At 55.6% G+C, this 14677-nt stretch overlaps 1 protein-coding gene and 1 non-coding gene across 7 annotated transcripts in view; both read right to left on the bottom strand.

The window, feature by feature from the left end:
• SLC43A2 (solute carrier family 43 member 2) overlaps positions 1 to 14677 on the bottom strand; it is a 53002-nt gene that overhangs the window by 37708 nt on the left and 617 nt on the right. For 4 of the 6 annotated variants that reach the window (XM_032263496.1, XM_032263498.1, XM_032263499.1 and 1 more), the window contains exons 2-4: positions 13852 to 14046; positions 2846 to 3053; positions 514 to 569 (exon numbers count right to left, since the gene is read on the bottom strand). In XM_032263496.1, the coding sequence (XP_032119387.1) occupies positions 514 to 569; positions 2846 to 3053; positions 13852 to 14011 (424 nt within the window). In that variant the 5' untranslated portion in view covers positions 14012 to 14046. Of the gene's footprint in view, positions 1 to 513; positions 570 to 2845; positions 3054 to 13851; positions 14047 to 14289; positions 14486 to 14677 lie in introns of those variants that run through there. The other 2 variants (XM_032263497.1, XM_032263500.1) reach the window with 2 other exon arrangements.
• On the bottom strand, positions 2476 to 2579 carry LOC116540171. Its single transcript, XR_004264337.1, has one exon. It is a non-coding gene; the product is annotated as a small nucleolar RNA U13 (small nucleolar RNA).

Consider the following 14677-nt stretch of genomic DNA (forward strand, 5'->3'; position numbering starts at 1 on the left):
GGGCAGATCACCTGATGTCAGGAGTTTGAGACCAGCCTGGCCAACATGGTGAAACCCCGTCTCTACTAAAAATACACAAAATTAGCTGGGCATGGTGGCGGGTGCCTGTAATCCCAACTACTTGGGAGACTGAGGCAGAATCACTTGAACCTGGGAGGCAGTGGTTGCAATGAGCTGAGATCGCACCACTGCACCCCAGCCTGGGTGACAGAGCAAGACTATGTCAAAAAAAAAAAAAAAAAAAAAAAAAAACAATTGGCCTCCGGGTTGGCATCCGTGAGGGACTGGCTTGGTTTGGTGATGAGATGAAGCTATGTTTACCCTGGGAGCTTCTCTCTGGGGTGGCTGCTCTCTGACCCGGCCATCCATTTGAGGTAAGTGACTGAGGAAAGGCCTCTAACTTGAGCAGCGAGCGCCAGGCCCAGTACCGTGTCCAAGAGCAGGGGGCCTGGGGGCAGCTTGGGGCACTCTCTCCCCAGTCCCTGACAAAAGATGGAGGAAGATGACACTCACAGTTCGGGTTGCTCGCTCCATACGCAATCAGCAAGCAGGAGACAGCGAAGCAGGCGCTAAAACCAAGCAGAACGGGAGGGATGTTACTTATCATCACAACTTTATTAAGTGTATTTTTTAAACAACTTTATTATTTTTTTTTCTGTTTTGTTTGTTTGTTTTGAGACGGAGCCTCGCTCTGTCACCCAGGCTGGAGTGCAATGGTGCGATACCAGTTCATTACAACCTCCACCTCCTGGGTTTAAGTGAGTCTCCTGTCTCAGCTTCCTTTGTAGCTGGGATTACAGGTGTGCACCACCATGCCCATCTAATTTTTGTATTTTTAGTAGAGATGGGGTTTCACCATTGTTGTTCAGGCGTGTCTTGAACTCCTGACCCCAGGTGATCCACCCACTTCGGCCTCCCAAAGTGCTGGGATTACAGGCGTGAGCCACCGCACCCATAATAGTCAGTGTTACCATTAATGTCAGTGTCACTTTGGGGTATGTACTGTGTCAGATGCTTGCAGAACATATACGTGCATTCTTTCATTTAATTGAACAATTCTAAGGAGAATAATTGGCCCCAATTTACTGATGAGAAACATAAATCTCATTAAAAAATGAAAATTATCTGGACATGGTGGCTCAAACCTGTAATCTCAGCACTTTGGGAGAACAAGGGGGAAAAAAATCACTTGAGGCCAGGAGTTCAAGACCAGCCTAAGCCACATAGTGAGACCTCGTCTTTAAGAAAAAATTTTTGCCGGGCGCGGTGGCTCACGCCTGTAATCCCAGCACTTTGGGAGGCTGAGGCGGGTGGATCACGAGGTCAAGAGATCGAGACCATCCTGGTCAACATGGTGAAACCCTGTCTCTACTAAAAATACAAAAATTAGCTGGGCATGGTGGCGCGTGCCTGTAATCCCGCTACTCAAGAGGCTGAGGCAGGAGAATTGCCTGGACCCAGGAGGCGGAGGTTGCGGTGAGCCGAGATCGCGCCATTGCACTCTAGCCTGTGGAACAAGAGCGAAACTCTGTCTCAAAAAAAAAAAAAAAGAAAAAAGAAAAAATTTTTTAGAAAATCATCTTGTGCAGCTTAGGAGGCCCTGCCAGGCTCTATAATCCCAGCACTTTGGGAGGTCCAGGTGGGTTGATCACCTGAGATCAGGAGTTTGAGACCAGCCTGACCAACATGGTAAAACCCCGTTTCTACTAAAAATACAAAAATTAGCCAAGCGTGGTGGCAGGCGCCTGTAATCCCAGCTACTCAGGAAGCTGAGGCAGGAGAATCGCTTGAACCTGGGCGACAGAGGTTGCTGTATGCGGAAATTGCGCCACTGCACTCCAACCTGGGTGACTCTGTCTCAAAAATAATAATAACACAAAAAATTAGCTAGGCATGGTGGCATGTGCCTGTAATCCCAGCTACTCGGGAGGCTGAGGCAGGAGAATCAGTTGAACCTGGGAGGTGGAGGTTGCAGCGAGCTGAGATTTCGCCATTGCACTCTAGCCCGGGTGACAAGAGCAAAACTATGTCTCAAAAAAAAAAAAAAGGCACGGAGGAGATGGGTGTGGTGGCTCACATCTGTCATTCCAACACTTTGTGAGGCCAAGGTGGGTAGATCGTGAGGTCAGGAGTTCGAGACCAGCCTGGCTAATGTGGTGAAACCCTTCTCTACTAAAAATACAAAAATTAGCTGGATATGGTGGAGGGCGCTTGTAATCCCAGCTACTCGGGAGGCTGAGGCAGGAGAATCCCTTGAACCCGGGAGGCGGAGGATGCAGTGAGCCAAGATCACGCCCCTGCACTCCAGCCTGGGCGACAGAGTGAGACTCCATTTCGGGGGGTAAAAGGAAAAAGAATGGCATACATCATTTATAATTCCATGTGCTTATTATATCGGGGTGTGTGTTGAAAATCTCTCTGGTGGAGGGAGGTCTAAGGTCAAACACACTGAGGAACGCAGTGTTGCTGTTTCCGCATCAGATGGACACTGCGCCAGCCTCAGAAGTAGGTTGGAGGGAGATGTATCTCACACGTGAGAATGAATCCCCAGCGGGCCCGCTTCTGAACTAGAAAGGGATCGGAAACCCACGTTCCTAATGCCAAGCAACTCCAGATCCCCCCGGCCGGCCCGGAGCCTGGTGCTTTTCTTATTCAGCACAGGAACACAGCGAGGACCAGAGGACCTGGCACCTGGTGGGTGACAGGGTAGGAACTCCACTCTGGGTGGGCCTTTATGGAGCCACACAGCACACCTGAAGCAGGTACGACCAGGATATCCTTCTGTGTGGAGCTCAGCCCAGTGGCCTACCTGCCCACTTCCTGTCCCCCAGGGACCCGCGCTAACCTGCCCAGCAGCCGGAGCTTCCTCGGGCCATACTTGTCCATGACGATGCCCAGCGGCAGGGTGATGGCACTGAGCAGAAAGGAGCCCACGGTGAAGGCCAAGTTCAGCATCTCATCCTGGGCCTGGCAGCTGAGCCAGCCGTTCATCCAGCTCACGTCCTCATGCCCCGGCTCTGCCGTGCCACCCACTGTGCCATTGGTGACATTCTCTGTGTGAAGAGGGAAGAAAACCCTGACCTCAGGGTCACAGCAGGGGCAGGTGCCCACTCAGAGCCCCCCCATTGGGAACGCCAGGGCTGGCTCAGGGGCTTGCCAGGGCTCAGGCTACCCCGCAGCAGGCTTGGATGGCCATTTGGCCCAAGTCCCTAGAGTGAAAATAACTTCTGTGGGGGCCATGGGCCCTTTGAAGAATCCAGTATAGACCCAGGAAACGCACACCAAGTTTATCCACAATTTCAGGAGCTTCGTGTGTCCCTCGAAGAGCGAAGAAGCCCAGGTTGAGAGCCCTGTTCCAGCTGTTCTAGTGTATCCTCCACCCTGAATGGCAGACATTGGGGCGGGGCCTCAGCCTTGGCTGGGAGCTCCTCACTGTAGCTGTGTCCATGGGACAGACTGCAGCCAGCAGGCGGGCAGACACCAGACCACCCGGGACGGACAAGCTGCTGGCATACCCCAATACCCTGGTCCTCCTCTGTCAAGGTGGGGAGACTGAGGCACCTCCTTCAATGGTGAGCCCGGTGGCCTTCGCAAATGCAGAAGAACAGACAGATGCCACCTCTGCCCCTAAAATTTTCATAGCATCAAACACCACATGAACTGTGTCTTAGAACCACTTTGGAAAGTTTTAGTTTTTTTAATCATCCTATGTTATTTGCTTTCACTCGCTGAGACACCCCCCTCCCGACTTTTTTTTTTTTTTTTTTTGAAGACAGAGTCTCACCTCTGTCACCCAGGCTGGAGTGCAGTGGCACGATCTCGACTCACTGCAACCTCCATCTCCCAGGTTCAAGTGATTCTCCTGCCTCAGCCTCCCCAGTAGCTGAGACTACAGGCACCTGCCACCACGCTCAGCTAATTTTTGTATTTTTAGTGGAGACAGGGTTTCACCATGTTGGCCAGGCTGGTCTTGAACTCCTGACCTTAGGTGACCCGTCCGCCTCGGCCTCCCAAAGTGCTGGGACTACAGGCATGAGCTGCTGCGTCCGGCCAAGATGCACCTTTCTCATTTTCCTTGTTGGGATCACCGTGTTGCCACCCTGTGCCCACACCCAGACCCCGCTGCGTGCTGTGCCTCCGAGTCTGGTGTGTCTGACACACCCAGCCCTTAATGGCCCCCTCCAAAGTCCACCCAGACACCCAACAGCACAAAAAGGAAGAGAAAAGTGCTGTGGCAGCGGAGGGCAGGAGGGCGGAGGATGGGCCGGGAGCGTGGCGGAGGAGCTCTCCTCGCCGGGACTGCTAGTTAAGAGATGCTGACTAATCCTGCAGAAAACAGGAGCAGACTTTGATTAGATGCGAGGTCACACTGGGAGAGTGAAGGAAACGCTTTTCTCCAGATAACTGCCTGCCTTCCAACTGCAGCCCTCTGGCGCCAGGGCCGTGGAGCTGAGGTTTGCAAAGGCTTGCTCAGGCCTCTCGGGGCTGCCCCAAGGTCACTGGAAGGGATGCACAGGGATGGAATTGGGCCTCGTGCCAGCATGTGACCAGGGAGCCCCGCCGGGGGCAGGTGGATGGAGAGCGCGGTGCTAGAATCTGGCTTCCAGGTTCCAATTTCGGTTCCTCCACCTTCTACCGACATGACCTTGCTCTGGCTCGGTTTCCTCATCCACAAAATGGAATCGTATAATAATAACATCCACCTCCTAGAGTTTAGGGGAAGAGCCACGAGAAAATCCAGAAAACCAAAGAAAACGGAAAAAAAGAAAAAACAACAAGAGAAAATCCAGAAAACCTTCTGGAGTTCACCTAGGCATAGAAAGCACCCAATAAAGGCAGGGGGCAGCGGCTCCCGCCTGTCACCCCAGCACTTTGGGAGGCTGAGGCGCGCGGATCATGAGGTTGGGAGTTCGAGACCATCCTGGCCAACATGGTGAAACCCTGTCTCTACTAAAAATACAGAAATAAGCTGGGCATGGTGGTAGCTCATGTCTATAATCCCAGCACTCTGGAAGGCCAAGGCGGGCGGGTCACCTGAGGTCGGGAGTTGAAGACCAGCCTGACCAACATAGAGAAAGCCTGTCTCTACTAAAAATACAAAAATTAGCCAGGCATGGTTGTGGTGGGCACCTGTAATCCCAGCACTCTGGTAGGCCGAGGCGGGCGGGTCACCTGAGGTCGGAAGTTCAAGACCAGCCTGGCCAACATGGAGAAACCCAGTTTCTACTAAAAATACAAAAATTAGCTGGGTGCTGTGGCTCACGCCTGTAATCCCAGCACTCTGGGAGGCCAAGGCAAGTGGATCACCTGAGGTCAGGAGTTCAAAACCAGCCTGGCCAACATGGCAAAACCCCATCTCTATTAAAAATAGAAAAATTAGCCAGGCGTGCACCTGTAGTCCCAGCTACTAGGGAGGCTGAGGCAGGAGAATTACTTGAACCGGAGAGGTGGAGGTTGCAGTGAGCTGAGATTGCACCACTGCACTCCAGCCTGGGTGACAAAGTGACACTCCATCTTGAAAAAAAGCAAAACCAAAAGTGAAACCAGATCACAATGGCCAAAAGGCAAAGGATCAAGAGAGGAATCAACAGAACCAAGCTGAGTCTTGGGGGATTTAAGGAGATCAGAGCCACAAGGTGAACCACTCAAAGCCTTAGAAACAAAACCTCACAACCTGATTCTCCGCTCTGCCAGTTTCTCTTGGTTTCCCAAAAGAAGCCCCCCAACACTGTCAGCCAAAGCACGTGGCACGCAGGGTCCTCAAGCCAGCAGCAACAGGAAATGGCTCTGAAGTCGGGGGAGCAGGGTGTCTACACAGCAACAGTCATTTCCAGGAGGACATGCAGAGAGGAGCAAACTAGCGCTGAAGTGACAGAGGGGACGGGTGGAGAGGGCGCTCCAGGGCTCGGGAGGGTGGCCTGTGGGGCCGTGCAGGGTCTGCAGGCAGCACCGCCCATGGGCAAAGGCATGGGGACCTCCAGTTACCCCAGGGAGGAGCCACAGCTGGGTCCCTGAACCCATGGCTTTTCCCATCTAGAGCCAGAAGGTAAAAATCCCAAGGCTCTGTACCCGAGGCAGCCGCCTTGATTTTTTTTTTTTTTAAAGATGGGGTTTCACCATGATGGCCAGGCTGGTCTTCAACTCCTGACCTCAGGTGAGCCACCCACCTTGGCCTCCCAAAGTGCTGGGATGACAGGCCTGAGCCACCGCGCCCGGTCAGCCTCCTTGATTTGCTAGCAGCAAGGATGGAGTAAAATGTCTTAAGGCCAGGCGCGAGGGCTCATGCCTGTCATCCCAGCACTCTGAAAGGCCGAGGCGGGCAGATCACCTGAGGTCAGGAGTTCGAGACCAGCTTGGCCAACATGGTGAAACCCCGTCTCTACTAAAAATACAAAACTTAGCTGGGCATGGTGGTGTGCGCCTGTAATCCCAGCTACTCAGGAGGCTGAGGCAGGAGAATCGCTTGAACCCAGGAGGCGGAGGTTGCAGTGAGCCGAGATAGAGCCATTGCACTCCGTGTCAAAACAAACAACAATAAAATGTCTTAAACTGATTAAAGATCTGGTCACCTCTTTAACTGCATAAGGGAGAGGTGAGGATATCTGTCCTTCCCATCTTTACCCTGGAGCCACCACATACAGGGGCAGGGACCTCCCGCTCTAGACCACCATCCTTCTCCCCTTAAACAAACCCCTCCCACGTGGCCAGCAGGCCTCTGCCCGCCTCCAGGCAGTCCTGTCCAGCCACAGATGCTTCTGGGTGGGCCCGGGGGGCGGTGAGTGGCTTCTCCTGCTTACAGAGCAATTGAGAGTCTCCCTGCTCCTGGAGGGAACAAACCCCTTGGTGAGCCCGGCAGCTTTGTTGACAGTAACAGCCCACACAGCCCTAGCAGATGGCCACACACAGTCACACCCAGGCTGCTCCTCTCCCTCTGCTCCCACCTGGGCACTGTGGGCCAGGAGACAAACAGATTAAGCACCCAGGAAGTGCCAAGGCCTGGGATGCCCCTCTGCTCCCCGCCTGGAGCTTGGGCCTCACCCTGGGCCAGCCTGCTGCGCTCCTTACCTGCACCTGTTTATTCAACAGATGCCTCCTTGGGGGCGGCCAGAGTGGCCCGGCCCGGCCAAGGAAGGTGAACCGAGGGGACGGGCAACAGCTGCAGTGGCCAGCGTGTGCCAAGAACAGGAGCAGGGCTGCTCACGAGGAGAGCCAGGCAGGGAGGCAGGGCGCTGCCCGCCCGCTCACAGGAGACGCGCCAGATGTTTATGGAGGAATCAGGGAGAAGAGAGGGTGCTGTGACCCCGCTCGGGCTCCCCCGAGTCGAAGAGGAGCCTCCCCACACCGCGGGGAGACAAAGGAAAGGGGGGTTGCAGGGACCAAGGAGTACCTGGCTTGAGGTCCCCTCCAAGTTCCTGAGCTGCCCTTGCCTGACTGGCTGCTTCCAGAGCCCCGCTCCAGGCTTCGCCCCCGCCCAGGACCTCGAGTCCCTCCCGTCCCTCCCGTCCCTGGAATCTTAGTCCATCCGGCAGGAAGCCCCATCTCCATCCTCAGCCGGCAGGGCACATGTAGGTGAGAGGTCGGCTCAGGCACACAGCAAACCACATGCAGGAGGGCACGGGCAGGCGGAGGCTGTGCTGGGCGGACCGGGCCTGGCCCCCAAGCGGCGGGCCGGCCCAGCAGCAGCTGCCATGTGCGGAGTGCCAGTGTGTGCCAGCTGCACGCTCAAAGGGCGAGCCCACGCGCACCCCATAGTCCCCACGAGGACACAGTCAGGGTATCCCCAAAGGACGCTCAGGGCAGGTGAGTCACTTGTGGAGGTCTCCTGGAGGGCCCCTGGGAAGCTGGCTTCACTGCAGGCCACCAGACCCCGAAGCTCCGTGCCGATGCTGGCCTACCTGGGGGAGAGGCTGGTATTCCAGAGAGAAGACGCTGAGAGCACAGCCGGGAAAAGGCTACCTGCGGTGTCGGGCAGCACCAGGAGCCCTGAACCTCGCTGGGCGAGAACAGGACCAAGAGTCTCCCACGACGCCCGGAGAGCCAGCCTGAGCCGGACGGGACCTTCACGGACACCAAGATGCCGGGGTGCCTGAGGGGCGCCCTCGAGGGAAATCAGGTCACGAACAGAGGAGGAGGGAGGCTGGGGTGTGGGAGGCCAAGGGCGAGCTCTTCCCTGAGACGCATCTGGAGGCCAGCGGCCCAGCCTTTCAACCTTCTTCCCCATTGCTAAGGAATTTTTTAAATTCCAAATAAACTAGGGGAAAAGTTTAAAAGTCGTATTTACAGCAATAAAAATGAAAGGCTGGATTTAAGAAGGCTATCCACACTGGCCTGTGGGTGTGGGGAGAGACACGAAAAAGAGAAGTCCTTGGGCCAGGCGCAGTGGCTCACACCTGTAATCATACCACTTCGGGAGGCCGAGGCAGGCAGATCACCTAAGGTCAGGAGTTCCAGGCCATCCTGGCCAACATGGTGAAACCCCGTCTCTACTAAAAATACAAAAATTAGCCGGGTGTGGTGGGGGCACCTGTAATCCCAGCTACTCGGGAGGCTGAGGCAGAAGAATCACTTGAACCTGGGGGGTGGAAGTTGCAGTGAGCTGAGATTTCACCACTGTACTCCATGGCTAGTGACAGAGTGAGATTCCTTGTCAAAAAAAAAAAAAATTGCTAGGCGTGGTGGCTTAAGCCTCTAATCCCAGCACTTTGGGAGGCGGAGGTGGGCAGATCACCTGAGGTCAGGAGTTCGAGACCAGCCTGACCAACATGGAGAAATCCCATCTCTACTAAAAATATAAAATTAGCCAGGCATGGTGGCACATGCCTGTAATCCCTGCTGCTCGGGAGGCTGAGGCAGGAGAATCACTTGAACCCGGGAGGTGGAGGTTGCAGTGAGCCGAAATTGCGCCATTGTACTCCAGTCTGGGTGACAGAGCAAGACTCCCTCTCAAAAAAAAAAAAAAATACAAATACAAATACAAATACAAAAAAATCAGGCAGGCGTGGTGACAGGGCCTGTAATCCCAGCTACTTGGGAGGTTGAGGTAGGAAAATCACTTGAACCTAGGAGGCAGAGGTTACAGTAAGCCGAGATCATGCCACTGCACTCCAGTCTGGGTGACAAGAGTGAAACCGTCTCCCTGCTGGCCAAAAAAATAAAGAGGTCCTCGAACCAGCAGAGAAGTCTGTCAATATCCACAGCTTCACTCAGCCCATGGGGACCAAGCGTGGCCCTGTGTCCCCAGTGCGGGTGGCAGCCCCTCTGCCCTCACAGGGACCCCTGCGCCAGGCTCTCTCCCAGCGATAAAGAGCATACAACTACGGCCTACCTTCACGGCCATGGTCAGACCGTGAGTGCCTTCCTCGGGCAGGGGCTTGATGACTTCTGCTTTCTACAACATCCACACCCCAGCATGTGGCAAGCCGTCAGCAATTCACTTGAGCCTCTAACAGGGGAACTGGACCATCGCCCTCCTCCACCTCCCCGGCTTCCTCCGGCCTTGGGAATAAAATCCAGTTTCCCCAGAAGGCCTCTCAGGCCTCGCAGGCCCGACCCCTTCCCACATCTCTCCCTCCTCCAGGGTGGACCCTCCTCTCCTGACTCACCCCTCCTTAACCTCCAGGCTTCCACCTGAACACAGAGAAGCCCTCCCACCTGGGGGAGCCAGATCCCTGCTGCTGTTCCAGCTCCCGGCACCCTGCTTTCTTGGGGCCCGACCACCACCTGGAATTACACAGGTGTGCGAGTGATGATGTGTTTGCTCTGCACCCCCAGCACGGCACCTTCGTCAATCTTTACTGAATATTTAGGTTACAAGAAAGAGGGGATTCAATATCCACACACAGGCCAGCAGCAGTGGCTCACACCTGTAATCCTAGCATCTGGGAGCCCGAGGAGGGCAGATCGACTGAGCCAGGAGTTGAAGACCAGCCTGGGCAACATGGTGAAACCCCCTATCTCTACAAAACATTTAAAAATTAACAGGATATGGTGGCTTGCACCTGTAGTCCCAGCACTTTCAGAGGCTGAGGCCAGAGGATCGCTTGAGCCCAGGAGCTGGAGACCAGCCTGACCAACATGGTGAAACCCCTATCTCTACAAAAAATTTGATCGGGCTCGGTGGCTCACGCCTGTAATCCCAGCACTTTGGGAGGCCAAGGCGGGTGGTTCACCTGAGGTCAGGAGTTCAAGATCAGTCTGACCAATATGGTAAAACCCTGTCTCTACTAAAAAAGACAAAAATTAGCCGGGCGTGGTGGTGGGCGCCTGTAATCCCAGCTTCTCGGGAGACTGAGGCAGGAGAATTGCTTGAACCTGAGAAGCAGAGGTTGCAGTGAGCCGAGATCACGCCATTGCACTGAAATCTGGGCAACAGAGTGAGACTCTGTCTCAAAAAAACAAAATTAAACCTAACTGGGTGTAGGAGCTCATGCCCATAGGCCCAGAACTTTGGGCAGCTGAGGCGGGAGGACTGCTTGAGCCCAGGAGTTTGAGACCAGCCTGGGCAAGATGGTGAGACCCTGTCTCTGCAAAAAAAAAAAAAAAAAATTCAAAAATTAGCCCGAGGCCAGGCCTGGTGGCTCACACCTGTAATCCAAGCACTTTGGAGGCCAAGGCAGGCGGATCACCTGAGGTTGGGAGTTCGAGACCAGCCTGACCAACACCGTGAAACCCCATCTTAAAAGAAAAAAAAAAAAGTATAAAAAAAAAAAAATCAGCTGGGTTGGTGGTGGTGCCCACTTGTAGTCCCATTACTCAGGAGCTGAGGGGGAGGATCGCTTGAGCCCAGGAGTCAAGGCCGCGGTGAGCTGTGACTGCACCACACATTCCAGCCTGGGCAGCAGAATGAGACCCTGTCTCAAAAAGAAACCATCCACAGGTAGCCGCAGCCCCACAAGCCCACCCTGACCCCACTGCAGTGGGCCACTGGACCACAGACGAAAGGAGGGAAGGGCTCGGGAGCGGCCGGTCACGGCGCCATCCCAGAGGCCAAAAGGACACAGCTCTGGGAAAGCCCCCGCTTCTGGGGCTGAGAACCCAGTAGGTCTCCCGCCCTCGCCAGGGGCCTAGGGAGGCGCCCAGCACCAGCACCTGGTGGATGTCGTGCAAAGCCCGTGGTCAATGGCCCGTGCCCAGGTCCGCAGACCCCACCTGTCACCTCTCCCAGTGGGCAAGGAAGAAGAAACGGAGGGGAGCAGAGAAATAAGCTGTCTCCTTCCTTCTGCCACTGCCCCATGCTGGAGCCAACACCGCGCCTGTGGCCAGATTCTGGCTGGAGTCCTGAGAAAGAGTTCTAAGAACCGTTCAACAGGTTCAGGCGAATTTTCTTCAGAGAACAAAAGGCTTCGTCTGAGAGCCACACAAAGCTGACCAATTTGCATCTCAATCAGCTGGGGACAGCCTGGGACTACTCAGCCTTTCACAAGCCTAATTCAATAAATTCGAAAAATGGCCTGAGTGCTTCTCTGCAATCCAGGCATCCGCCAAGTTTGAAAATGTCAGACCCAGGCAGAAACCTTCACCCTGACTTTGCCAGGCACTCCCAGACAAGCAACGTGTGGGGATTTCTGGCCTGAAAGAGAACTGGTGATGCCGACTCCAAGAATCAAGGAGCAGTGAGGCCACAGAGATAAGCTGTGTGGACTCAGCAGCCTTCCTGCCCGGGACGGGGGCTCAGCGGGTTTGCCAGATCGTCAGAAAAAACAAAATCAGAGGCAGGAGCAAACGCCCAGGATAAGAGGTTGATGTTCAACCCACAGTCCTGACCCTTCACCTTCACATCGGTTTAGAGGAGCAATCTGTCAAGTCTCCCCGGGCTTAACCACCGACTCAGCACCTCACTGGCACAACAGAGACCGTGGGGAAGAAGCTGAGGTTCCTTTCTTAGAGGAAGAGGCCGAGGTTGAGGCAGGAATGAAGGAATTTGGAATTCTGCCAAAACCATACAGTAAGTTAAATCAGTGGACAATCTATGAAAAAAAAACCATCTAGATATGACCTTCCCGACACCATGGCAGGTCCAAAGGAAAAAAAAACTCTACCCACAACAGTCCTCTGGTCTGGATGAGACACCAAGAGCTTTCTTTGGGGATGATTTTTTTTTCTGCCTTTTTTTTTTTTTTTGAGATGAAGTCTTGCTCTGTCACCCAGGCTGGAGTGCAGTGGTGTGATCTTAGCTCATTGCAACCTCTGCCTCCCCGGTTCAAGTGATTATCCTGCCTCAGCCTCCTGAGTAGCTGGGATTACAGGCACACGCCACCATGCCCAGCTAAATTTTTGTATTTTTAGTAGAGATAGGGTCTCACCATATTGGTCAGGCTGGTCTTGAACTCCTGACCTTGTGATCCGCTTATCTCAGCCTCTCAAAGTGCTGGGATTACAGGTGTGAGCCACTGTACCCAGCCTGCTTTAAAAAAAAAAAAAAAAAAAATGGCAAGCAGGAAGAGTCATGATCTATAAAGAAGAGAGGAGAGGACGAAGCAAACACTCCCACCTGTGCCCAGGAGAGAAATTAATCTCCTAATATCTCTTGGGCAAAGCAGAAAGCTTGCTCAGGGAACAAGGTCTGACCCTTCCCAACCCCTAAGATTTCTTGCTGATGTGGAGAAAGGTCTGCCAAGAACCCTTAGGCTGTTAGGAAATATTTTTGAGTGGCTAAAGGCTAAAGGTTAGTTACAAATGATACACTTTCTGTCCACTCCAGGAGGCCTCTGCGTTCCCCACTTTCTCCTGCTCGAACCTCTCCAGCGAAGCCTCCCTCCCTAGACACTGGGACACAGGGGACTCCGGGCAGGTCAGAGAGAGGAAACAGAGGCTTCCACAAAGGATGAGACCCAGCATGAGCTGGCGCAAAGCCTTCTCTTCCTGCAAAGAGCTCTAGAAGGAAAAGGCCTGCTGGTGGGGACTCAGGAAGTCAGTCCTGGGCTACCTGCATCTAACGGCCCTCTGGCCCTGGGGAGAGAGGTAATGTGAGTTCAGCTGTTATGCAGCTACCATTGGGATCAAGGAGAGTGCAGAAGGAAGCATTTCCTGTTACCTTCGCCTAAGGAGGAGGGTAGGAGGCCAGAGGCTGGGCTGCTGTAGCCCTCCTGTGGGGCTGGGCCTACTGCCCTGTAGTAACCGGGGTCCTCCCACAGGACGTGAAGGTGTGAAGGTGCGCGTGTGTGCTGGGTGGTGCGGATGTCATGCACACAGGCGTGCCCAGCCTGCCTTCAGCAAGAAGAGAGCAGGCCGTACTATCTCCAACGTTCTCTTCTCCTCTTCCCCTCCATCCCCACGGGGCTGGGAAGCCACGGAGATGTCCTCACAGCCCGTGGGAGGGAACGTCCTTTGGAGAATCATAAGTCGGCAAAAATAGACGAGAGACTGTGTCCAGCAAGCACTTGGGAGACTCCGCAACCACCTAAGAAACGTCTAGATTCTAGATGAGCCCTGCCTGGGGCGGAGGCAAGGCCACTTCCTCTCCTGCTGCACCCCAGCCCCTAATCCAGGAGTTCCTCTTTCTCACCATCCAAGAGCAACATGTTTACTACAAGGCAAGCCGCGTTCCAGGCGCAGGGAGGAGAGGAGGGGAGCCCAGCAACGCTTCTGGGGTGGAAGGAACACCCTGGACAGCAGCTGTGGCTCTGTGGCCTTGCCCAAGACCGAAGATGGCTCTGAGCCTCCATGTCTTTGCCCACGAAACGGGGCGATGATAAGTACCCGGCAGAGCCGGGTGAGGGTCCAGTGGGCCTTTAGATGCCCGAGAGGCGCTGGGCGATGAGTGAGGTGCTGCTCGTAGGTCTTCGCCCCCTCCCGCCCCCACCCAGAGCCCCGACTCCGGGAGCCCCCCGCAGCCCCAGGCGCCTGTCTCACCTGGCTCGGCACACAGGTAGGAGTAAAAGCCTTCCGACTTGAGCATGATGAGCAGTGAGCCCCAGCCCAGGAGGACTGCCGAGAAGAGGAGGTTTTCCAGCACGGCCGTGCAGGCCATCCACCAGCGGCGCCGATGGGCAGTGGCCAGGGTGGGCGCCATGGCGCGGCACGGCTCGGGCTCCGGCTCTGCACCACCTGCGCACAGACCTCGGCGTCAGCGGCCGGCCCTGCCCAGCCTCTGCCGCCGCCCCGGCCGCTGCCGCAGGGCGCGGGGCTCGTCACCCCTCCGTGGCTGCGGTGGCCGGAGCGCGCAGCGAAAGAGGTCAGCGAGGCGAGCCCCAGCCCTGCCCGGCCCTGGGCCACCCGACGCGCGGCCAGCCCGCACCGCCGCCCTCCGCGCCGACCGAGCCGCCCCGGCCAGGCAGGGAGGCGTCTCACTCCGAGGTAAACCGAGGCATGGAGGCACGAAGGGACCCACGCATGCTCAGGGCCGTGGACCTGGCCCTGGCCCCCCGCAGGACTGACACGGCTTGGGGCCGGGCTGGACAGCGGCGCGGGGCGCGGCCACCTGGGCCGGGGGATGCCCGAGGGCGGCCACTCCCAGGGGCCCTGACTGGCGCCCTCCCGCCCGCACCCGAGACCCTTCCCCGAAGCCGGTTTCGTCAACCATAAGATCAGCGCACCGAGCTCCAGAACGGCCCGCCCCGCCGCGCTGATTGGCCAGACGGCGCAGGAACTGCCGTGGCATTGGCCGCCGTCTAGGTCGCTAGGCGCTGCGGCCACGCGAACCCGGCGTGTAAGACCAGGAGCCGGTTCAAACCGGCGG

The sequence above is a fragment of the Sapajus apella genome, unplaced genomic scaffold (genome assembly GCF_009761245.1).
Source record: "Sapajus apella isolate SASKATOON/1434 unplaced genomic scaffold, GSC_monkey_1.0 scaffold136, whole genome shotgun sequence".
Taxonomy (NCBI): domain Eukaryota; kingdom Metazoa; phylum Chordata; class Mammalia; order Primates; family Cebidae; genus Sapajus; species Sapajus apella.